At 34.4% G+C, this 25921-nt stretch overlaps 3 protein-coding genes across 6 annotated transcripts; 2 read left to right on the top strand and 1 right to left on the bottom strand.

Moving 5' to 3' along the window:
* The first annotated feature begins 348 nt into the window (after window positions 1–348).
* LOC110696125 (dipeptidyl aminopeptidase 4-like) lies at window positions 349–8363 on the top strand. Of its 2 annotated transcripts, XM_021873412.1 has the most exons (6): window positions 1539–1632; window positions 3846–3898; window positions 4429–4623; window positions 4814–4843; window positions 5786–6883; window positions 7449–8363. In XM_021873412.1, exons 2-6 carry the CDS (start codon window positions 3860–3862, stop codon window positions 7998–8000), a joined length of 1914 nt encoding a protein of 637 aa, XP_021729104.1. In that variant the 5' UTR covers window positions 1539–1632; window positions 3846–3859; the 3' UTR covers window positions 8001–8363. The 2 variants fall into 2 exon arrangements, with proteins under 2 accessions (XP_021729103.1, XP_021729104.1); XM_021873411.1 differs by lacking the exon at window positions 3846–3898 and having other exon boundaries at window positions 349–1632.
* A 3659-nt stretch (window positions 8364–12022) lies between these two features.
* LOC110696124 (phosphatidylinositol 4-kinase gamma 3-like) lies at window positions 12023–15913 on the top strand. The gene is made up of 3 exons (XM_021873410.1): window positions 12023–12499; window positions 13233–14655; window positions 15201–15913. Exons 2-3 carry the CDS (start codon window positions 13273–13275, stop codon window positions 15576–15578), a joined length of 1761 nt encoding a protein of 586 aa, XP_021729102.1. The 5' UTR covers window positions 12023–12499; window positions 13233–13272; the 3' UTR covers window positions 15579–15913.
* A 182-nt stretch (window positions 15914–16095) lies between these two features.
* LOC110696210 (MADS-box protein FBP24-like) lies at window positions 16096–19408 on the bottom strand. Of its 3 annotated transcripts, none has more exons than XM_021873494.1 (8): window positions 19106–19408; window positions 18458–18662; window positions 17456–17522; window positions 17162–17326; window positions 16937–16978; window positions 16752–16793; window positions 16464–16650; window positions 16096–16342 (listed from the first exon to the last, which is right to left on the bottom strand). In XM_021873494.1, exons 2-8 carry the CDS (start codon window positions 18643–18645, stop codon window positions 16338–16340), a joined length of 696 nt encoding a protein of 231 aa, XP_021729186.1. In that variant the 5' UTR covers window positions 18646–18662; window positions 19106–19408; the 3' UTR covers window positions 16096–16337. The 3 variants fall into 3 exon arrangements, with proteins under 3 accessions (XP_021729186.1, XP_021729185.1, XP_021729187.1); XM_021873493.1 differs by having other exon boundaries at window positions 18458–18665; window positions 19106–19406; XM_021873495.1 differs by lacking the exon at window positions 16937–16978 and having other exon boundaries at window positions 18458–18665; window positions 19106–19404.
* Between the last annotated feature and the right edge of the window lie 6513 nt (window positions 19409–25921).

Here is a 25921-nt window from a genome sequence, read left to right as displayed (position 1 = left end):
TTTAACTGATTTTAGCGTGTTTTGTTGTGTTGTATTGTATTTCTACCAAGTAAAGACAGTCCATGCTTAGCCCATGGATTGACATACATGGTAATGTGTCATGTTTGTGCCTACATTATGATTGTGCCATACTTTTTTATTTATTTATTTAATTTAAATTTTTTTTTTATGTTGGGTTGTTTAGTGTTTTGAGCCACTCAAAAGTCAAACCTAATGCCATCTATAGAGGTAACACTTTAGTTTGAAGATGAAAAGAACCAAGCAAGTGGTTGAAACAAACCAATTAAACATCACTAGATTCACTAATCACTATCCCTCCACAAGAAGCAAGTTGAAGAGTGAAGTATTAGGGTGAGTGGGTGACCTCTAGAAACTAGATCATCTTGTTCATTGAGGACCTTGACCTTTCTTTCTCCAACAAGAAGTTGACAACTCTTTCATGAACCCTTTTTCTATTATCACATACCCTTTTCACTTTTTTCCTTTTCACTTCTCAATTCTTAGATAATCGCATATTTCTTCTATTGTCCATATCAACTCCACATATCTATTCCTCAACCTAGGAAATTGGATTTTTTTTTTTTTTTTTTTTTTTTTAAGAAAAAACATCAAAATCATAAATTACAAACAAATGTCCTACCTTGTTGAAATCCTTTATGTTTCTCTCTCCAAATTTTAGCCCCAATTAATCAATTATCCATTTTAATTTTAATATGTTTATATTTTTTTAATTTGATTTTTAATACTGTACTGAAAAGTGAAAAAGCAAACAATAAATCTTCAATCTTTCTTGCACAACACATACTCTCTCTCTTCTCTTTGAACTGATTCCTGAATCTGAGTTTTTTTACAGAAGCTATTACAACACTTTTGAAATCGTTCCCAAAATTCGATTCTTTCACCCGGATTTCTTCAAATTCATATCAATTCGATTCCATCTTCCAATCAAATCCAAAAAAATCCAATAAAAATCCAATCTTTTTGCATTCGATTCTTTTTTGCATTGTTTTTGGATTTCAATCGATACCCATCACAAATTAACCCCAAATTCTTTCAATTTCTATCGATTCTGTAAAAACCCATTTGCTTAATCACTCAAACAATTCATCTTTTTTTTTTGGAGGGGTTAATTTTTGTTCAAATGTGTCTGTAATGCACCCAGTTGGAACTAATACTGGGACAAAGAATACCCTAAAACGTTCTAGATCATTCTCATTGGATATGCCTGCAACTGTTACTGATAATTCCATGGTTTCCCAGAAATTTTCTGTTGATGATGATGGTGGTGGTGATTACCCTTTATTCTCTGTTGATGAAATTGTGCAATACCCTTTGCCTGGTTATGTTGCACCCACTTCACTTAGTTTTAGTCCAGATGATAATTTGATTACTTATTTATATAGCCCTGATCATAGTTTGAGCAGGAAGGTTTTCAGCTTTAATCTGGAAAATGGTAAGCATGAATTGGTGTTTAGCCCTGTTGATGGTGGGCTTGATGAGAGTAATATCTCTGAAGAGGAGAAGTTGAGGAGAGAGAGAGCTAGAGAGAGGGGATTGGGTGTGACGCGGTACGAATGGGTTAAGATGTTATCATCAAAGAAGAAGATGATCATGGTGCCTTTGCCTGATGGGGTTTGTTTTCTGATTGCTTTCTGTCAAGTATTACTTGTTTGTGTGTTTTTTTCTTTGTATGTTTTGATGAACTTGTATGTGGTAATACGGTGTTGTCTCTTGAATACTGTGTTAATTGGGTTGTTGTTTGTTTGATTTTTATGGCATATTGTAATTTTGGTGTAAGGACTGTGATGTAGACGAGGTTTGATCCCCATGCCAAGATTCAGCTAAACATGCTAGCATCCACATTTTGATGCATGCATATTGTGAATTTATCAGCAATGAGTTTCTATGTGTCCTAACATAAAAAATTATTGCATTAAACTTGATTAGCGTGGCTTCTTTTGGAGTGTCTATATTGAATGCTAAACTTTTCTGTAACTCCTGAAGGTTGGCGTTTAGTATCTTTTGAAATCCAGCATTTTATGTAGGTAACTTGTCACAATCAGGCAATTTACAAAAAGTGTCAAAGCAGTTAATAGGGCTCCTACTTTCAAGTGGACTAATGCTTTTTAGTCTTCTTTTATAATGATAATATGCTTTGCCATATCAATGACACTCTTTATGACCCTTGGATGATGCCTTTTCTAGGGTCGAGGTTATTGCTAGAATCTAGAGGAGACTTTGTCTTAAAATAGGATTTCCCCCTTTCTTATATTGAATCCATGTTGGTTATGAGAATTCTGTTCTTACTTTGTAAGTCTTTCACACTTTCAGTTTAAAGATGAGTGCTATGTTCATGCATGGCGCCTAGTTGTCTGTAAAATAAAGAAATCAATGGCTGGAATTCTTCTATTGGTTTCATCTTTAAAAGAAGGGCAGGGGAAATTGAGTAAGGATGGGTCTAATAGAACAATTTGTGACAAGTCTGCATCCTGTATTCGAAGGGTTTCTTTTTATTTTTTCAAAGTGTCATAGGAATTATTGTCTTTAGAATTTTTGCATCATGCGATATTACCTCATGGATGGAATACTTTTGTTAGTTTCATCGTTAAAGGAAAGGGCAGGGGAAATTGAGGAAGGATTGATCAAATAGAACAATGTGTGACATGTCTGCATCACTGTATTTGAAGGGTTTCTCTTTATTTTTTCAAAGTGTATTGGAATTACTGTCTTTAGAAATTTTGCATCATGTGATACTACCTTAGGCTTTGGTGGGGTTTGGCGTGGTCGTTTATGATGATGGTAGGGTGGTTCAAGATCACAATTGCAGATTGTTTGAATTATTTGTGAGTTGTGAGTTTATGATGATGGTAGCGTGGTTCAAGTTACAACTGATGACTGCAATATACTCTTCCATGGTTTCTTGCTAGAACAAGAAAAGTAGCTAGTAGTTGTTTACCTCTTTGGCTATTGCCTTTCAGGCTCTTATGTTAAGCTGGTGGAAAACTCAATTGCTTAGAATCTCCCCTTCTTTTTCTTGTTTTGTGGAATGGAGCTTATTGATAGATGGTTGTCATTGGGTGTCTTAGACCTTGACCCTCTTATTTTTCCCTTTATTAGATACTGATTTTTCTCTCTTACTACTTTACTGTCTATATAAGTATATAGTGTCATAGGAGTATAGGACATAATATTTTTCAAATTGAAATTTGTTTAAAACGTGGACTTTAAGGATTAAGTTTCCAGGACACACCATACTAACTCAAGCTCTAGGCTCTTGTTTTTCTTCTGTAATTACTTATTCAGAAATTACGTTCCTTGTTCTGAACCGTAAATCAAGCTGCTGTTCAGCAGTGGCATATGTATTCATGACATGAATAAGGTCTGTATTTCCTGTTGTAAGCTATGTCATAGTTTAGCATACCATTCAATTTACATTGTTGCACATTTCACTTGTCCACGCGTAGTTGAGCTCATCTCTATTTGCTTCTTACTACTGTTTAGTTGTGCATGATCTATGCCCTATGATGGATTTTTGGTGGGAAAAAAAACAGTAGAGCTTAAAATTGGTCTGTAATGGGTATGTTCACTGGGGATTGGGATTCCCCTACTGTAACATAAATTCTTTATTAATAGAATATTAAGAATTTTATGGTCGCATTGGCTATCGTAAAGGTCAAAATGCTTGTTTGTAAAACGGATGTAGTATGGAATAGAGAACCCTTGTAGACCTTTTCAAATGTATTAGATATTGTTGATATAGTTTAAATAGCCGTTCTGTTAGATTCGTTATGCTTATGGAAAGCCTTTCATATGTTTTAATCCGGTCCCTTATTGGATCCCTACAGGGAGCTGCTCTTTTATGGAAATGGAAAGAGGATCCTGCCTTCCCTTAAGAAAGGTACAAATTGTAGGAAGGAGATAGTTTTGGTTTCAGGAGACTGATTTGAGGTTAAACATTAGCAATAGGTACTCTTGCATTAGTCTAGGACATCTGCTACTTTTTCTGAGGCATGTGGAACCATACTTATGTTGCTGTTTCTGGGTTATATATTTGGATGCTATGATTTCTCTTTACACTGAGTTTAGTGTCTCAGCCTGCTTTTCATCAGGTCTGTCCCAGTCTTTCAGGAGTCACAATGCCACATCGTTTGTTATGACTTATGAGTTAATGTTGAATGGACTCTTGGGCATATCTGATGTTTTTGTTGTTTGTGCTGGTTTAGGAAATTTTATTTTATGTTTTCGTGAGCCAGTTACCACTTTTGAACTTTCATCTGTTTAAGACTGTTTGTATGAATTGTATCCGGCGTCCTTGTTCCGCTGTAGGCCTGTTATATTAGAAGCCCTTTTACCTTGTAATATCATTATTGATCCCTGTCGATAAGGTACTTTTGATTGCCCCTCACATTCCTCCTTTGACATGCACAGGTCTATTTGTATGATCTTTCTTCCTCCAAAGTTGATCTCAAGCTTCAAAGCACACCCAACTCGCCAATTATTGATCCACACCTTTCTCCAGATGGTAATATGATTGCTTTTGTAAGAGGCTATGAGCTGCATGTTTTCGATATCCTGTACAACAAAGAGAAGCAATTAACATCTGGTGCAAAAGGAAGTACTTTAGTAAGTTGCTAACTTATCCTGTTTCCGTTGATGGACAACATAACAATATTTTATATTCTCAATTACTTTTTTTTTTTCCTTTTTTTTAATTTTTAATTTTTAATTTTTATTTTATTTTTTTTATTTTTATTTTTTTTTTTTGGTTTCATGGACATGACATTTTTGTTCTTTTTTTTTTTCTTTTTTTCAGACTCATGGTCTTGCTGAATACATTGCTCAGGTAATATTTCTATGCTGCCCTCTAATGACTCTTGCTTTTACCCTAGTTCTTCAACCGTGCAACATGTTGTGATTAACAGTCTGGTGACATTGACATACTCCCAAATCTCAACAACCCGATTTTATAGGGTTTATGATCAATCTCACTTTGTATTTTGAATGCTTGTTCCCTAAATTCGCTATAACAAATAACCAGGTCACCTTAATGTTCTGAAGTATGTTGACTTTTATCATATTAGTCATGCATCTTGAGTCCTCTTGACAAAGTGATTCCATGAGATGAAAGTTGAACAAATAAATTCAGTCAAATGTTTGCCAACCACCATTTTATTATCATTGGGAATCCCTTTCAGCTTCCTCTGAGGGACTAGTTGTGAACTTGTGAAGGCTTTGGCAGCATGAATGCCATGCCAATTGGAATGGCAAACATGATTTTTCTCAGTCAATACCATGTGCAGTTCACTCCTTTTTCTCTTGTGCATTGTAGAAGAGTAGTAATGGAGATGTTTATGGACATCCTTCTTTTATTCATTTTTGATGTGCTTATGCCCTTTTTACACTATTCTAGGCAGTGCCCTTTATAATTATTGCCGTAAGTAATTATAAAGGGCACTCTCTCTCTCTCTCTCTCTCTCTCTCTCTCTCTCTCTCTCTCTCTCTCTCTCTCTCTCTCTCTCTTGTTTGTGTGTGTGTGTGCCTATTTCGTGTGTGTGTGTGTGTGTGTGTGTGTGTGTGCGCGTGCCTATTTTGCGTTGATGTTAGAATAGCAGGTTTAATTAATAATTACATTTTGTGCTTTAGGGAGCCTTAATACAATTTTCTGAAAACTCTAAGCACTTAGCTTTTATATGCTGAAATATATAGTCAAAATTCTAGTACTTTATAATCCTGGTAGTATTATTTCTTAAACCATCCCTGTATGCTTTCAATAATGTATTTGTAGGAGGAAATGGATCGCAAGAATGGTTACTGGTGGTCACTGGACAGCAAATTTATTGCATTTACAGAAGTTGATTCTTCTGATATTCCGCCATTTAGAATTATGCATCAGGGTAAAAGTTCAGTTGGTCCTGATGCACAAGAAGATCATGCTTATCCCTTTGCAGGAGCTTTAAATGTCAAAGTCAGACTTGGTGTGGTATCTATTGCTGGAGGTCCTATTACATGGATGGCTCTTCATTGTGGAGGAAATAGGGATGAGGAATATTTGGCTAGAGTTAACTGGTTGCCCGGAAACATTCTCATCGCTCAGGTTTTAAACAGAGCTCAAACAAGGTTAATGATTCTTAAATTTGATATTAAGACTGGTCATAGGAAAGTTTTGCTGGTGGAGGAGCATGATAAGTGGGTGAATTTGCACGACTGCTTTACACCACTTGACAAAACAATAAGTGGTGGTTCGGGGGGGTTTCTTTGGGCTAGTGAAAAAACAGGATTCCGCCATCTTTACTTGCATGACGTTGATGGGCATTGTTTAGGGCCTGTAACAGAAGGTGATTGGATGGTTGAACAAATTGCCGGAGTAAATGAGGCAACAGGTATTTTGTATTTTACCGGAACCGTAGATGGACCGTTGGAGTCTAATCTTTACTCTGTTAAATTGATTCCCAGTAGGTCCAACCCACTGCAGGCCCCTGTTAGATTGACACAGGGCAATGGAAAACACATTGTTGTACTTGACCATCAGATGCAAAGATTTATTGATATTCACGATTCTTTAACTTCGCCGCCAAAAATTGTCTTGTGCTCTTTACGCGATGGAAGTTTGATTACCACACTATATGACCAACCATCTGGAGTTCCAAGATTCAAGAGGCTCAAACTTGAGCCCCCAGAAATCGTCCAGATTAAAGCAAATGATGGTACTGTATTGTATGCTTCAATGTATAAACCTGATGAAGCAAGATTTGGTCCACCACCATATAAAACTATGATAAGTGTTTATGGTGGTCCAAGTGTGCAGCTTGTGTCTGACTCCTGGATTAATGCCGTTGACATGAGAGCTCAGTACCTGAGAAGTAAGGGTATTTTGGTTTGGAAGGTCAGTAATTTTTATCAACTCTTATCCTGAGCCTTTCTTAGATTTACCTTTTTTTTTCATAGATGTTTAAGCTTCTAATATAGCATTTTGCTGCAACCTAATTTGTTTTTTCTTTTGGATGCCTCATTTTGCCGCAACCTCATTTGTCCCTTCTGCATGATTAATGAACGAAATATTTGCATCTTTTATGAACTATGTTTTTACACTGCTATTATTAAAAACTTAATGTATCAGAATACTGTCATCGAATATAAGATCCATTGAGGAGTTCTATATCTGTGTATAAGACTTATAAGTGATATTTTCTGTTAAATATTTGGTTTTGGGGTCGGCTAACATGTATTGTCATAAGGAATCATCTGATATAGAAAAAGGGACATGACAAGATAATTTTGTACAATATTTAAATTATTTAAAGGAAAATCATTTCATATCTCCTCACTTCAGATCGTCTCTGTGTATTATGGTTTGTATATTGATATACCAATATTGTCTCCTAAATATTTTCTGTACTAATTTTGATACTAATTCTGCCGCCCTTCTGTTTCTGTTTCCACAATCACAGCTGGATAACCGAGGATCAGCTCGACGTGGGCTAAACTTTGAAGGAGCAGTGAAACACAAATTTGGTCGCATTGATGCTGAGGACCAGCTGGCAGGAGCTGAATGGTTAATTAGTAAGGGATTAGCAAAAGAGGGTAGGATCGGGCTTTATGGGTGGAGTTATGGTGGGTATCTTTCGGCCATGACATTGGCAAGATTCTCTGATGTGTTCAGCTGTGCTGTTGCTGGGGCCCCAGTTACTTCTTGGGATGGTTACGACACTTTCTACACTGAGAAGTACATGGGATTGCCCACGGAAAATGTTGCTGGCTATGAGTTTGGCTCAGTGATGCACCATGTTCGAAATGTCAAAGGGAAACTGCTATTAGTACATGGAATGATTGATGAAAATGTGCACTTCAGGCATACTGCTAGGCTTGTGAATGCATTTGTAGCTGCTGGTAAACCTTACGAGCTTCTTATTTTTCCTGATGAGAGGCACATGCCTCGGCGCCTAAGGGATCGGATTTATATGGAGGAGAGGATCTGGGAATTCATAGAGAGGAACCTTTGAAAACCTCGGTTTCATTTATTTGAAATCCCGCCATTTATTTGAATGATAACCCCCCCCCCCCCCAAAACACATACTTCCTTGTCATTCAGTCTTTTCTTTTCTGGTGTTAGATACCCTCTTTTTTTTTTGTTTTTTTTGTTTTTTTTTTTTGTTTTTTTTTGGGTGGAAAAGGGTGTAGAGGAAGAATTTTAGAGGGTAAACAGCAAAGTTCATGCTGTCTAATAAACCTTATTTCCCCATCAATTTCTCTTCTTTGTAGATTAGTTGGATAAACTAGAGGTTACTTATTCCCTGTAATATTAGATGTTGTAATAATATTGCCTTTCAAGTTTATGGCCTTGTTTTCCTGGTTTTGTATCTTAATCCTTTTGTTCCTTTCTCCTATTCAGGTTTCACCTTTAGCCATTCCCCACCTCCCTTACATATATCCGATATGACTCATATGAGGGCTCATCGTTGAACATAGCCTAATCTTCTGTCGAACATGTATTTTCATGATCCGTCTCTTAAACATGTATTTTCACAATCACCGGTAGTAAGTGTTGCAAATGATTAGTAATATGTTTAGAAAGTATCATGTTAATGTCTATCCATCACACAAGAATCTCTTTATGAAGAAAAGCAGTTGTTTGAATTAAATCGTATATCCTGAATATATTTTGTAGCGTATTTGAATGGCAAGGGCCGATGGGTTCCATCGTTGGACTGCCTGTTGAACCACAATCTTCTACTAACAACCATAATTCGAAGCATTACATCTATCCAGTACTTTAATAGTGTTGCCGAAGTTGAAAGAGAACATCTGCAACTACAATCGATGTATGGATGAAGAGAAACAAAAAGATAACCAAAACGAAAACCCTATTTAGAAACATCTAATTTGACCTATAATTTTATCAATAGTCAAATTCAAAGATGACACATGAAAATTTTAAACAATCCCTTTGAAAAGTGTTCCAATATATATGGGATTATGAGCTAAGTTTGATGAACATTCTCTAAACTCAATGATAAAATACAACTGGAATGAATCATTGAAATTATGATTTTAAGTACCCTGTATCCTGAACCCCATGAAGCTACTGTTTATATACTTGTAAAGTTACAAGTAATTTCAAAGATAATATTGTTATGGGTGCTTTTATGTTACCCTTTTGTCTATTTCAATCAGTGTCTCTTTTTGTTCAATTTGAAATAATTCAATGTTTATCATCAAACTGGCTGTATGTTTGATGCTTTTGATGAGAGCATGGTGAGGTTTCAGATGTGGGTACACCCTTGCTTATGACTGACGAGCACCCATCTGGTTGAAGTTCTTTCGTTCAAAATTACTCCACCTGTCTCTAAATATATAGTGAATCGTGTTATGACTGTTTCAGTGTGTCTTTAGATGATAGATCGTGTCTCGAGTTTAGTTTAGTTCAATTAAGGATATAGACTAATTGTAAGAGGATAAAGACAAAAAATTTTAAGATAAAAATGAATGGATGATTAGATGCTTCAATCTAATCCAATGTAACTTGCTACTTGTAGTATTAAATTAAGATAGATGATTAGAGGGTGACTAATTGCAACTAATTTATATTACTATCTAATTCAATGATGAAAAGGAAATAGCTTTGAGTGTGCACATAAATTATTAAAGGATAAAGTAAGAACATGATAGCTTGGTTAGAATTATTGAGGATTCAATAATGTAGCACTAAAAGCTACTCCGTATTTTAATTTAATTTGTTTAGTTAAATTATTTTTGTGATTCCTATCATATACTAAGTATAGTACTAGGTAGTAAGTACTCTAATTAAATTTGAAGTATATATGTCACTGCAAACGTTGGATTAAGGCGATGAAAGTGCCATCTTTAAAGTCTAGATGTAAAGACTATGATCCATCCATGAACTCACTTGAACTTTGCATCTCAAGTTCTTAACACGAGGCAAGGCAACCATGTCGTTCATGACCAACTCGTTACCACAAACTAGAACTAATTAGAACGGGTGTGCCTTACAGGTTTACAAATGAAGTGAATTAATAATACGATCTTGCTAACGAGCGCTCCGGGGCGTTAGATAAGGATAAATTATATTGGTTGAAATGATATTAAGTTAGGAATTCATGACAAAATCACGCGTCGTTCGGTGTAATTAATGCTAATTTTACTCTAATATTTGCACTTTAATTGTCTTATCTAACGCCCCGAGGGCGTTCATTAGCTTTTGCCTTAATAATACACCGTATTGTAATTGCATTCTAAATTTTCTATAAGATATTTTATAAACGTTAGCCGGTTAAGTTTCTTGAACAAGACATTAGAAATTGGAATATTCACCTCAAATTTGAGATGCCTAGATTATGTATTTGCCACAAGTAAGGTGTCTATACAATTCTTACACCCAAAGTTTAAAATCCTTAGAATTACTTTCGGCATCAATTTTCCAAAAAGGAAGATATTTACCTTACAATACAATTAGATATGTACAAATTACCTCATGTCTCAAATCGATGCTTTTACAAGTACAATCTAAATTAAAGAAATTATCTTTTATATAATTGTAGAGTTCTCACCACAACACTCTAATTCTTGAATAGAGCAATTCTATGCATTCTATTTTTATTTTTTTTTAATAACTTCCACTACTTTAACGATGTCACTTTCACTTCTCTGAATTTTTTTTTTTAAATAAAAAAAATCTATAATAGTATAACTTTCACATAATTCCTTTTCTTTTACATATACATATGAGTATACGATTGCCATGCGTATATTCCGTGCATAACGCACGGATACACTCTAGTAATTATAATTAATTAGTATATGTACTTATATGGTTATATGCATCTAATTATAAAGATAACGTACTTGCTATTAATTAGCACATGCTCCTTTCATATTTTTATTACAAGTTGCAAAATAGAGGTGATGCTTAATTTGGTTAATGTATAAAAAAAATATATTAAAAACACTACCGAGTATTAATTAGTCCGTAAAATACTATAGATTTGAATTTAAGACGATAAGATAGTCAGAGCTTGTTCACATTTATTGAAATGAGCTAAGCTGAACTGAACTGAAGCGAGCTGAAATGAATATTTTATGAGGGAGCGAAATTATGAGCTAAATTGAACTGAAATTAAGCTGAAGTGAACATCTCTCAATATACAATTTGGTATACTTTGAGATAGGTGTTGATCAATTCCTTGAAAATCGTTCTAATCAAATTAGATATTCTTTTATCCTTCATTTGAGGATTGGTTCAAAATAATTGCTAAAAAATCAAGGGTATTGTTATATGCTAAGCATTTACGGAGTAAAATACTTCTTTTTTTAGTACTATTAGGTTGAAAATTTATTGATAATTTACAAGTAAATTGGTGTAATAAATGTTTATTTATTGTCTTTTCTTTCCATTTTTAATTTTTTTTTATATCCCTTAAGGCTACATATATTTTTTTTTCCAAAAATCAATACTCATACATTAGTGATGTACACAACTATACCAACCTTTTTTTAACAACACAACTATACCAATTTGGTTGTTTGGCATCATTTTTGTTTTCAGTTTCCTGTTTTTTTAAAAGCTAAAAACCAAAAACAAGAAACAAGAAAAATGTGTTTCCACTTTTTTGTTGTCAGGTTTCAAAATTATTATAATTTTAACAAGTTTAAATAATTTTTGATTTATTATGTGACATATATCATACACTTTTATACAACAAAAAACCAAAAAACAGAAACCACAACAATGTCAAACGAACCTTAACTCTTTTTTTGTTTTTTTTTTTTTGAATAGGTTGTACATAATAACTTATACGATACAAATGGTTATCAATAAATTCATATAAAAAAATATATAAAAAAAAAAAAACATGCTCATTTTATCATTTGTAAAAAAATGTTAGTCTAATGTAAATTATAAGGTACAACCAATCGAATAAAAAAATTGCAAATGGCCATAGATTAGTGTAAGATTTTTTTAAAAAAAAATTGACAGGAAGCTTTTTTTTTTTTTCGAGACAAGAAGATTATTACTAATGGCAATCAAAATTCAAACAGAAACAGTTAAAGCGCTAAAGACTAATGAGAATTCTAGAACAGTGATTCAAAAAAAAAAAGGCCGTTAATATAGGAAGTAACGCCGTTTAAATTAAAAAAACTTCGTGAAAAATTCCGTCAAAAGCTGAGTGGGTCCAACCCTATAAATACCCCCCACATCATCATCACCATTTCCTCTCTTTCTTCAGAGCTTTCATTAAAATCATAAATTCTTCGCTCTCAATTTATTTTCTCTCTCCATTTTTTTCTCTCTCTATAATTTTCTTGCAAAAAAAAATCAATTAGGTTTTCAAAGAGAGAAAAATAGTCTCAATTGAAAGGAAAATGATGAAGAGGAAATGCTGAGAATTGATTTTCTGGAATTGATGATCGAGTTTTTGAGTTAGTTTCATCTGGATTCTCGAAGTTTCGGCTTTGAGCTTCATCTTGCTGTCTTTTTCTTTTTGTAAGTACTTCATTCTTCTCCTTTTTGTTTTAATTGCTTTTATTTTATGCTTTTGATTGTGATTTTTTGAATTTCTTTTGTTATTTTGTTAGATTTTTAATTTGAACTGTTGTGTGATGAACTGATAATCGGACTTGAGAACTAGCTGATGTTTGCGAGATTTTGTTGAAATGAATTTTTGATTTATTTTTCTGCATTTTCGTTGCATTTGATTATAATATTATTATTTTTTATTTTATTTTTTTGTTGGTAATATTGAAGTGAAATGATAAATTAGCAGAGAAGCAAAATGATTTTGATTCAGGTAGAATTAATTTATTTATTCATTTTTTTTAGAATGCTTGATTATATGTTGATTCTGGTGAACAGTACAAGTTTGATGTGCAAAGTTAAATAATTCAAGTAGAGAACAAACATGTGCTTTGATGTTTCTAGGATGTTCTAAACAAGATAAGGTTAGATTAAGGTCAATTTTGGAATAAAATGTGCTAATTATGTGTTTAAGCTTAGGTAAGAATTTAGAAGTTAGAAATTGAACTTTGAGGTTTTAGGATGTTGTTGTGAAGAAGGTGGATTTGATGAGCAGTTCATTTGTGGCCAGATTAAGTAAGATATTGAATTGATTGAATAATGTATATAGTTTGTTAAGTGTTAAGACTTAGGATTAAGATGTTTGATTAGTTTTCGACATATGCTGGAAGCTGAATGTGTGTGTTTCTTGTGTGGGATGTAGGGTCGAAGGCTTTTGAATCTTTGATCGGCTAACTTTAGAGATGTCAATGGCAAGCGTTGCTCTTAGTCCAGTTCAAAAGGATTCGTTGACCATCCCGAGCTTTCTGTCGGGCCAGCATGGCTATTTGACTGATGAATCAATCTTGATATACTTGACTGTGGGTGGATCAGTGGTTCCAATCCGTGTGTTGGAGTCGGATTCAGTTGCTTCTGTTAAGCTTAGAATTCAAAATCACAAAGGCTTCTTTGTGAAGAATCAGAAGCTGGTTTTTGATGGAAGAGAGCTGGCCCGAAATGATTCCAGTGTTAAGGACTATGGGGTGGCTAATGAGACTGTCCTGCACTTGGTCCTCCGTCTTTCAAATATTCAAGCCATTACTGTTATGACAGTGTGTGGGAAGGAGTTTGAGTTCCATGTTGAGAGGAGTAGAAATGTGGGATACTTGAAGCAGCAGATTGCTAAGAAGGGAGATGGACTTTTTGATCTGAAAGATCAAGAATTGATTTTTGATGGCAAGGAGCTTGAGGACCAGTGTCAAATTCAGGAGTGTTGTAAGAACAATGATGCTGTTATTCACTTGCATGTTCAAAAATCTGCCAAAGTGAGAGCTAAACCAGTTGAGAAAGACTTTGAAGTTTTGATTGTGGCTTCTGATTTAAATGAGAAAGGAGCTGATGAAATAGTCACTGATGAGTGCAAACGGGGAACTCAACCTGTTCATCCTCTGGTTGCACTCAAAAAACAGTTTTGTAGAGATATAATTTTGGAGCATCTGATCGTGAATCCTAAGATTGAGCTTCCTTTAGTGATTAGGAAACTGATTAATTCTACATTTAGTGGGTTAGATAAAGGAAAACTACCAGTTAGGTCTTCTGAGGGCTGTGGAGGAGCATATTTCATGCTTGATCCCGCTGGTCAGGAATATATCTCCGTTTTTAAACCTATTGATGAGGAGCCCATGGCTGTTAACAACCCTAATGGATTACCTGAGTCTAAGGACGGTGAAGGACTGAAAAAGGGTACTCAAGTTGGTGCAGGGGCTGTTCGTGAAGTGGCAGCATATATTTTGGATCATCCTAGGACTGGTCCTCGTTCTCATTACCATGCAGAGGTTGGATTTGCTGGTGTTCCACCTACTGCTTTGGTGAAGTGTTTGCATAAGGGGTTTCATCATCCTAATGGATATGAGGGCTCTTCTAAAAACTTGAAGATTGGTTCTCTGCAGATGTATATGAAAAATTCCGGGAGTTGTGAGGACATGGGTCCCAGTGCCTTTCCTGTTGAAGAGGTTCACAAGATCTCAGTTCTGGATATTAGGTTGGCCAATGCAGACAGGCATGCTGGAAACATTCTGGTCTCCCGAGATCATGAAGGTCAAAATGTCCTCATTCCGATTGATCATGGGTACTGTTTGCCAAGCAAGGTAAAGTTCTGTCCAAATTTTTACCTTACATGGCTTACTTTTTCGCTAACTAAGACACATTGAAGGACATATCATCTAAGATTTTATGATGCAAACCCAATGCTCTTTAAGAATTTGCAATCTATGAAGTACTCTGATCCATTGAAAGCTAAAAACATTTTATCCCACACATTTCATGTACGGCCTTATTGTTTGAATGTGGAAAAGAACTTGTGTTGCCAGCTTGCTACATGCCACTTAGTCCTGATTCTGTTGGAAATTTACTAAAAAAATATCCATAACATAGTGAATATGACTCACTAGTGAGTTTCTTGTAGTTCACGTAATTACTAGCTGCATCACTTACTATTTCTGCTCCAAACCCCTTAACTCTGGTGTAAGTCCTATAAATGCTCTGAAATATGTATCCAGCTCAGATAAACTAGCCTAATCGGGTGATAGTGTATCTGGAACTTGGGTCCTCTCTTGAGCAGTTCTAGGCATCTAGTGTTGTTACTAGACAAAACTCCAGCTCTTCTAACTTTGTGCTTTTATTTACTATGCAGTTTGAGGACTGTACTTTCGACTGGCTTTATTGGCCTCAAGCACGTCAGCCATACTCTCCTAATACCATTAAGTACATAAAATCCCTTGATGCTGAAGAAGATATTAGACTGCTGAAACTTCATGGATGGAACATGCCACCTGAGTGTGCTCGTATATTACGAGTCTCCACCATGCTTTTAAAGAAAGGTGTTGCTAGAGGGCTGACTCCCTTTGTCATTGGGAGCATCATGTGCCGCGAAACCTTGAAGAAGGAATCCGTGATTGAGCTGATCCTCAAAGAAGCAGAGGAAGCGTTGCTACCAGAATCAAGTGAAATTGCATTTCTCGAGACAATCTCCTCAATCATGGATCGCTGGCTTGATGAGCTCTCTTCATGAATCCCGTGACAGTAGATATGTGAGTACGTGACTGTAGTTTTTAGATAACCTTGGATGTGTAATAGTGTGACAGTTGAAAATACCACTTGGCTCTCTATCCTGTATTTTGATGGCTGCAGAGTTATGTAACTGTTTGTGTAGGATTGCTGGAACTTGCAAATCTATTGTCTGGTTGTTCCGCTTGTTTGTACTGTTATGATCTCAATTTCTTGAAGAATTCCGTCCTATTTATGGATTGATATTCTTCAAGTTTGAGGACGGTGTGAAATGTTGTGAAACGCAAATATCAGTAAAATCAATAAGATTGTGGAGACTGTAATCCCCTCTGTTATTTCGTTGCTTTTGCTTCTTTGCGAGTTATCTGAATTCTGTTCTCTTGGTCTTTGTTGTCTGCAAGCCAGTGCTGGCTTACACTTTTTAACTCAGGTCCTGTTTTGCACTGTTATAAATCTAACTTCATATTCTAATTAATGTGATTTATTCTTTAACAGACTATCGTCTTTTTGTAAACAGATGAATTATTTACTTTAAAAGGTCATGAAAGAGGGGGCAAGTATATCAAGGGAGAAGACACCACTGTATAAATCAAATGATAAAAAGTTTTAACACGAGTACACAACATTCAGAAAATTCATACATCAGACTATCAGAGATAAGTTTCTGAAATTAAATGAAATTTTAGATTTTATTTGTAAACTAACAAGATCTATGTTTAGTAGCACGCATTTGTTGAATTAATAGCCTTGCTTCGGAAACAACTCACTCTGCAAAATAAACATGAACAATCAGTAAGAATATATACACTCTGTGTATCTTTAACTGTTGAATTTATCAAAGAATATATGGATACTGATATAATGAAGATTATAAATATGAAAGATTTACCATAGTCTTGAAGGTTAGGATGAGTGGGTTGAAGGCGGTAGGGACAATACTGATGAGACGATGAAGATGAAGTAGCAAGCTGAAGAACAGTGCTGCTACTTGGCTGGTCTTCTCCTCCATATATAAATGGTATCGGCCCCATTAGTTGCTGCTGCTGCTGCTCATGAAGTTGCCCACCTCCCATCAACTATAGATATATAAAATGATAATCAATGATCCTCCGTGAAAATTAATTTCTATACTTAAGATAAACGCGATCTAGTATAGGTTTTACTGTGATTTGCTTACCCAATGATACATGTTTCCATTTTCAGTCTGCAACAGTTGTTCCTGCAGTGCAATAGATTAAATCCAGAATGTGTATAACATAAAGAATGAAACCAGTACTTAGAATTTTTTGTTAAGAAACTTAATTCTAGCAGAAATAAGTGAAAAATTCAGTACAAACATAATTGTTTATTAGTTTGGATAACCTTTCTGCGAAGATTTTCCATTTGCTGTTGCATGAGCTGGTTCTGGAAGACCAGAAATTAAACAGTATTATTTCTGATAAATTTTTCATAAATAATAAAAACATTTTCCTTTTTAAAACAAAAATTTCAAAAAAATTATTTAACAGCAGTGAATTTTCTTAAGGTTCATCCAAAACTCCAAATAATAATCAACTCAAACTAAAATGATAGAGATTAATTAATTACCTTTCTTACTCGAATTATGTTCAAGGAGGATTCAAGCTGGTGTTCATGTTTTTGCAACACCTCAAGGGGGAGAGGACCCAAATCCTCAACCAAGTAGTTCCTTATGTTTTGCTCAGCGTTGTGAATCGCTTCCCTTAGCGCCTGCAGCTCCGAATATAGCTCTTCCTGCACAAGGTATGTAATTGCCAACATTTATTCTTCATTATTAGACTTATTAGCTATGCAATTCATGATCAATTTTGATAAATAAAAGAAAAGATATTAACTATTGAGCTTGTAATTTAAATTAATTACCCGGTTATCATGTACTGGGAGCTGAATGCCTTGAACATTCAGATACCTCTGTATAGTTTGCTCTAGACTGTTGTCATTCACACACATACGTAACACCTTTATTAGCTCACACAGTCAATATTTAGAACATCTTCTTAGCTCACACAGTACAAATTAAAAAACACTCGGACCGTGATACTAATGCCATGTAGTCCATATCAAGTTTACAAATATACACAACTGAATGAACTGATTTATAATAACCATTTCATGAATTTCATGAACATTAATGCAACTTTGTTATTAATATAAATACACATGAATTTTTCTATGAATTAAAAGTAGCTGACAAACTGAATTTTGTGAAATGCATACATGCTTTTGAACTTGACATGCCTTGCAAAACATAACAAATTAAAATTCATCTTGCTTAGCAGAAGGACTATCTATCTCTTTATTCGTCATCCTTGTAACATGACTAATAAATTCGATCTAGAAACTCGTTGTAGGATGTACGAATCAAGTTACTGAGAGCTGATAATGGATATACAATGAGGTCAAGAAGACATTTAGGAAAATGAGTCATTTACAAATTGATTGCATTTATGTAAGTTCCACTATAAAATCAAATTAAACTCATAGCAATAAAATCAACATCAAATTGAATTTAGGAAAATGAGTCATTTACAAATTAGAATAATTTGATTAATGCATGTTAGACAACGTATAGTACAAATTGCATCTAGCTAAAAAATTAAATTCATTAAAAAAAGATAACATAAAATTGGTCAAAGATAGAGGTCAATAGATCTGCAGTTAATTTTTTTTTTTTTTTTAAAAAAAAAAAAAAAGTGTGGAAAGTAATCATTTCAAAACCACATGAAAAACATCAGAAAATTGATGAGAGGAAAACCCTAGCTAGCTACATACTGATAAAAATGAATTATCTCACTTTTTATCATAAAAATGAATTTAAATTTCTACTAAATAACACTAGTACAAGAATCCACATATTTAATTAACCTGTTGGAAGATTCTGGAAAAGTATGAAGTTTTCCAGTTCCAGAAAAGATGATGAGGCCAATTTGAGCATCACAAAGAATGGCAAGTTCTTTGGTCTTCTTCATTAGCCCTTGTCGCCGCTTCGAATAAGTCACTTGCCTATTAGTCCTGTTCTCTATTCTCTTCATCTCTATCTTTCCCCTTCCCATGATAATGATGAATTGGTCTTCTTCAAAACAAAGGGAAACATACAAGTTAGAAACATGATCATATCGTATATATGTAAAAAAATTCAAGAAAATTAATATATGACGGGTTTAATATATAATGAAGAAAGTTTATGAGATGTTAAGTAAAAATATGTCAAAAAATAACCACAAAAAATAACTCACAAATTCCAAGGTTTAAGGCAAAATCCATGTTAAGTAAATATGTCAAAAATAACCAAAAAATTTCCAAGCAGACTGATGCAAAACAACCACATTTAATAGCATACTATATAGTATATACATGATCATATATAATAACGAATAGAAACAAATGTGTTGCTAATTAGCTAGGTCGCGTCTTTTACTAATGGTGTAGGGTATCATATGAACATTACAATAATTAACAAGCCATTTGAAGAGATCAGATGATCAATATAGCAGAAAAGTTTTAAAAGCTTACTCTTTTTTGTTTTCTGAATTTACACAAATCAACCCTAATTTGGAAGTTTAATTTCTAATTTTTGATTTCTCTACCTTACTTCTTTAACTCACTTCTACTTCTCAAGAAACCATAAAAAAGGGGAAATAAAGTTTTTGTAAGAATAAATGTTTTCTGCTTGTGAATATGTATGTTTTAAGAGGGGGGTTGAAGCTATTATGTAATAAGAAGAAAAAAAAAAAAAGGGTTTTTTTTTTAAAAAAAAAGGGTAATTTAACAATAATTTAATAGTGTTATATATAGTTCATGTTGTCTATTTAAAGTTATTCACCTATTAATTTTCTGCATTATAGTCTTTCTATTATAGGAAAAAGTAGGGTTGAGTAAAATAAACCTAAGTTAAATTACCTAACCTCTTTCTTTACACCTTTGGTTTGTTTTCACATTATGTGAGAATCAACATCTATCCAACCGACCCTCTCTTCCTTGACTAATTATGTTTAATTTGTTTGATGAAGACATAAAAGTGGAATCATAATCAGACGAGATTGTTTATATACGTTAATTATCCTCCATATAAATAACGCGTTTTCCTGGGTTTAGATTTTAGAACTTTTTCTTTGTGTAACTAATAGTCTTGTGTGTTATGGCCTATGTTGTAACGTGGCATACAAATTACACTATCTCTATTTATGCAACGAGTCACACTTAGAAGAACGAAAGTACCTTGTATAGTGTTTCATTAACCTTCAAAATTAAAAAAAAAAAAAAAAAATTGAAAAATAATAATGCATAGTTTTGGGTTCAAATTTATGGTACAATCAATTTTAATTCACAAGTATAATTTGTGTCTACATAATTCTATTTATGCTCTAAAATCATACTCCACATATAGCAAGCTAGTTACAAGTAATTTCTTGGTAACAATAATTAGCATATAGAAATGACATGCAAGTAAGAGAATTAAAACCAATTAAAACATGAGGGAGACTTGGTATACATTCTAATTATGATTATATATTAATCTTCAAATAACATTCTACTTGGTTTATGTTTATCCATTATCTTTGTCACATTTTGCTATTAAAAACAATTAACTTTTGACTGCTTTGCCACAAAGGTTAGCAAGCCTAAATAAATTACTAATTTAGAAGTCATTTATCACTATAATGGTGGAGAACAAAAGGCTAAGACGGAAAAATTTTTCACATTACCCCAATCCTGCCTTCATTATTATAGACATAACATGATTTATATATTTACTATCTTTTCTAATGGTTGCTTATGTCTCCTTTCTCTAGTCCGAAACCTCAAAAGTTTCTCAAAAAGCGTTGATATTAGCTTATAATTTTGGAATTTTTTGAATTTTTTTTAATCTGAAAATAAAAATTGCCGAAATGTTTACCATAGTCCCTAATACCCTCCGAGAGTCCAATTGGTTGGGTAGAATCTGTAGAACCATACAATTTGTCTTTAATCGACCAATTTACTGGTTTACAACTTGCACCGATTTCATTAACTCAAGCTTACCACAAACATTTATGACAACATATAATTATCATATATGGATCCAAACGGCATTATATGACCTCGAGATGTAACCCCTAAAATATCAATGTTTTTTGACACCGGGCCCCGAAACATTCGAAATTTCTCAAAAAGTGTGGATATTATCCTTCAATTTTGTTATTTTTTAACTATTTTTCGCCCGGATATAAAAATTGTCGAAACGTTTACCATGGTCCCAAATACCCTTCGAGAGTCCAATTGGATGGGTGGAACCATCCAATTTGCCTTTAAACGACCAATTTACTGGTTTACAACTTACACCGATTTCATTAATTCAATCCTACCAAGAACATTCATGACAACAAATAATGAATATATATGGTTCCAAACGACATTATATGACGCCGAATTGTATTCCCTAAAATTTCAAGACTTTTCGACACCGGGCCACAAAGACTCCAAAAATTCTCAAAAAGCGTGCATATTAGCCTTCAATTTTGGAATTTTTTTACTGTTTTTGCACGGAAATAAAAAGTGCCGAAATGTTTACTATGGTCCCTTATACCTCCCGTGAGTCCAATTGGGTGGGTAAAACCATCCAATTTACCTTTAAACGACCAATTTACCGGTTAACAACGTGCATGGAGTTCATTAACTCAAGCTTGCTGCCACGAACATTTATGACAACAGATAATGATCATATATGGTTCCAAACGACATTATATGACCTCGAGATGTATCTCATAAAATCTCAAGCCTTTACGACACCGGGCCTTGAAACCTCCAAAATTTCTCAAAAAGCGTGGATATTAGCCTTCACTTTTGGAATTTTTTGACTAATTTTCGCCCAGAAATAAAAATTTCCGAAATGTTTACCATGGTCCCTAATACACTCCAGGAGTCCAATTGGGTGGGTGGAACCATCCAATTTGCCTTTAAACGATCAATTTATCGATTTATAACTTGCACCGATTTCATTAATTCAAGCCTACCACGAACATTCATGACAACATATAATGATCATATATATGCTTTCAAATGGCATTATATGACTTTGAGATGTATCCCCTAAAATCTCAAGCCTTTTCGACACCAGGCCTCGAAACCTCCAAAATTTCTAAAAAAACATGGATACTAGCCTTTAATTTTGGAATTTTTTGACCTTTTTATACCCGAAAATGTCACCTAATACTCTCTGGGAGTCCAATTGGGTGGGTTAAACCATCCAATTTGCCTTTAAACGGCCAATTTACCGATTGTTTGCACCGATTTCATTAACTCAAGCCTTATATAATGATCATATATGGTTCCAAACGACATTATATGAGCCCAAGATATATCTCCTAAAATCTGAAGCTTTTTCAACACCGGACCCCGAAACGTCCAAAATTTCTTAAAAAGCGTGGATATTGCCTTCAATTTTAGAATTTTTTTTACTTTTTTCACCCAAAAATAAAAATTGCCGAAATGTTTTCCATGGTCCCTAATACCCTCCGAGATTCTAATTGGGTTGGTGGAACCATCCAATTTGTCTTTAAACGGCCAATTTACCAGTTTACAATTTGCACCGATTTCATTAACTCAAGCCTACCAGGAACATTTATGACAATGTATAACGATCATTTAGGTTCCAAACGGCATTATATGACCCCTATGACAATGTATAACGATCATTTAGGTTCCAAACGGCATTATATGACCCCGAGATGTATCCACTAAAATCTCATTTCTTTTCGACACCGGGCCCCAAAACTTTAAAATTTCTAAAAAAGCATGGATATTAGACTTTAATTTAAGAAATTTTTTTTTTACTTTATTCGCACGAAAATAAAAATTGCCGAAATGTTTACCATGGTCCCTAATACCCCCCAGGAATCCAATTGGGTGGGTGAAACCATCTAATTTGTCTTTAAACGACATTTTTACCGATTTACAACGTGCACCGATTTCATTAATTTAACTTAAGCCCACCACGAACATTTATTACAAAAAACAATGATCATAAATGGTTCATAAAGACATTATATGACCTTGAAATGTATTCCCTAAAATTTCAAAAAATTTCTACATCGGGCCCCGAAACATCGAACATTTCTCAAAAAGCGTGGATATTAGCCTTTAATTTTAAAATTTTTGACCTTTTTTCGCCTGGAAATAAAAATTTCCGAAATATTTACCATAATCCCTAATACCGTTCGAGAGTCCCATTGGGTGGGTGGAACTATCCAATTTGCATTTAAACGACAAATTTACCGGTTTACAACTTGCACCGATTTCATTAACTCAATCCTATCACGAACATTTATGACAACAAATAATGATTATATATGGTTCCAAATGGCATTATATGACCTAGAGATGTATCCCCTAAAATTTTAAGACTTTTCTACCTCGGGCCCTGAAACCTCCAAAATTTCTAAAAAAGCGTGGATATTAGTCTTTAATTTTGGAAATTTTTGTCTTTTTTCGCCAGAAAATAAAAATTGTCGAAATGTTTACCATGGTCCCTAATACCCTCTGGGAGTTTAATTGGGTTGGTGGAACCATCCAATTTTCCTTTAAACGGTCAATTTCATTACCGATTACAACTTGCACGGATTTCATTAACTCAAGCCCACTACGAACATTTCTGACAACATGTAATGATCATATATGGTTCCAAACAGTATTATATGACCCCGAGATGTATCTCTAAAAATCTCAAGCTTTTTCAACACAGGGCCCTAAAACCTCCAAAATTTCTCAAAAAGCGTGGATAATTAGCCTTCAATTTTGGAATTTTTTGACTTTTTTGGCCTAGAAATAAAAATTTCCGACATGTTTACCATAGTCCCTAATACCCTCCGAGAGTCCAATTGGGTGGGTGGAACCACCCAATTTGCCTTTAAACGACCAATTTACCGGTTTACAATTTGCACCGATTTCATTAACTCAAGCCTACCAAGAACTTTTATGACAACGTATAATGATCAATTATGGTTCCAAATGGCATTATATGACCCATAGATGTATCCCCTAAAATTTCAAGACTTTTCAACCTCGGGCCTTGAAACCTTCAAATTTTCTAAAAATGCGTGGATATTAGTCTTTAATTTTGGAATTTTTTGACTTTTTTTTCGCCTGAAAATAAAAATTGTCGAAATGTTTACCATGGTCCCTAAAACCCTCTTGGAGTTTAATTGGGTTGGTGGAACCATCCAATTTTCCTTTAAACGGCGAATTTAATTACCGATTACAACTTGCACGAATTTCATTAACTCATCCCTACTACGAACATTTCTGACAACATGTAATGATCATATATGGTTCCAAATTGCATTATATGACCCCGAGATGTATCTCCAAAAATCTCAAGCAATTTCGACACCGGGCCCCGAAACCTCCAAAATTTCTCAAAAAGTGTGGATATTAGCCTTCAATTTTTGAATTTTTTGATTTTTTTTCGGCCGGAAATAAAAATTGGTGAAATTTTTACCATGGTTCCTAATACCCTCTAGGAGTTTAATTGGGTTGGTGGAACCATCTAATTTTCCTTTAAACGGCCAATTTAATTATGGATTACAACTTGCACGGATTTCATTAACTCAAGCCTACTACGAACATTTATGACAACATATAATGATCATATATAGTTCCAAACGATATTATATGACCCCGTGATATATCCCCTATAATATTAATACTTTTCTACACCGGTCCTCGAGACCTCCAAAATTTTCTCAAAAAGCGTGGATATTAGCCTTCAATTTTGAGATTTTTTGATTTTTTTTCGCTCGGAAAAAAAAATTGCCGAAATTCCCTAATACCCTCCGGGAGTCCAGTTGGGTGTGTGGAACCATTCAATTTGCTTTTAAACTGCCAATTTACCGTTGTACAAGTTGCACCGATTTACCAGTTTATAACGGCCAATTTAATTAACTTGCAGCGAACCCAACTTGAACCAAAATTGAACCAAACCCGTTTTAACCTGTAAAAACCCGAATTTAACCCGACTTATTACTAACCTGGCCTGAATTCGACCCGACCCGTTCCTAACCCAACCTGAATTTAACCCAACATGTTACAAACCCGACCCAAAATCAACCCGACTTGTTATTGATCTGACCCTAATTCAACCCGACTTGTTATTGACCCGAACCCGAATGTTACCATACCTATTACTTACCCAACCCAATAATTCAACCTGATTTGTTACTAACCCGACTCAAATTCAACCCAAATTGTTCCTGACCCGATCTAAATTCAACCCAAATTGTTCCTGACCCGATTTCAAATCACCTTAAATTCAATTTAGACCACCTTATTATTGTTGATCAAAGCATTTTGTCTTGGGAGACCAAGTCATCGGTCCAGGCCAGTAAAAGAAAGGAGCATCATCCTCAAATTTAAGAGTTAAATATAGTATATATTTGTTGTACGGTCAAAGGAGATAATTATCTTCCTAAATTATAGACTATAATTCCCTAGTATATTTCCATATACTCAGCTCCCTCCATTTTTAAATACTTGTTCCACTTTCCTTTCCTGACCATTTTTAATACTTGCTTCATTTCCTTTTTTGGAAAGTTTTTACAATATTTAATTCATTTCTCACACTTAGTGGACCCAACATAATACTCTTTTACCTCCTATTCTTCCACTACTTTTGCTTTTTATAATTTTTTATTTTCTCAAGTACCCTACTACTTCTATATTTTATTATTTTCTCCAATTTCTCCTAAAACTCCGCTCATGGAGAAATGGAGCAAGTATTTAAAAACAAAGGGAGTATATTATAGTCAAAGGAAATAATTAGCTTGATAAAAATGATAACTATTTATACTTGGTTGAACCCGAATATGACCTGACTTGAAAATGAACCAACCTGATTGTAACCTGCAAATTATTGACTTGAACATAACCCGACTTAAATCCGAGAATGACCCGACTTGGAAATGACCCAACCTGATTATAACCCGAAAATTATTGACTTGAACCCGAGAATGATCCGACTTGAAAATGACCCAACCTGATTATAATCCGCAAATTATTGACTTGAACCGAACCTGACTCAAACCCGAGAATGACCCGACCTGATTCTAACCCGCAAATTATTGACTTGAACCGAACCCGACTCGAACCCGAGAATTACCCTAACCCGTTTTAACCCATGAAATTAAAACCCAAATTAAACCCGACCTATTGTTCACCCGACCCAAATGTAACTCGACCTGTTATTAATCTGACCTAAACCCGATCCAAACCCGATAAGAAATGACCCAACGTGACCCGACTCAAGCATGACCCAACCCAAATCCGACTCGCATAGGTTATGGAATTAATCTGAAT

The sequence above is a fragment of the Chenopodium quinoa genome, unplaced genomic scaffold (assembly GCF_001683475.1).
Source record: "Chenopodium quinoa cultivar QQ74 unplaced genomic scaffold, ASM168347v1, whole genome shotgun sequence".
Classification (NCBI taxonomy): Eukaryota; Viridiplantae; Streptophyta; class Magnoliopsida; order Caryophyllales; family Amaranthaceae; genus Chenopodium; species Chenopodium quinoa.
The sequence above is the reverse complement of the archived record's forward strand: the minus strand, read 5'-3'. Positions and strand labels throughout refer to the sequence as shown.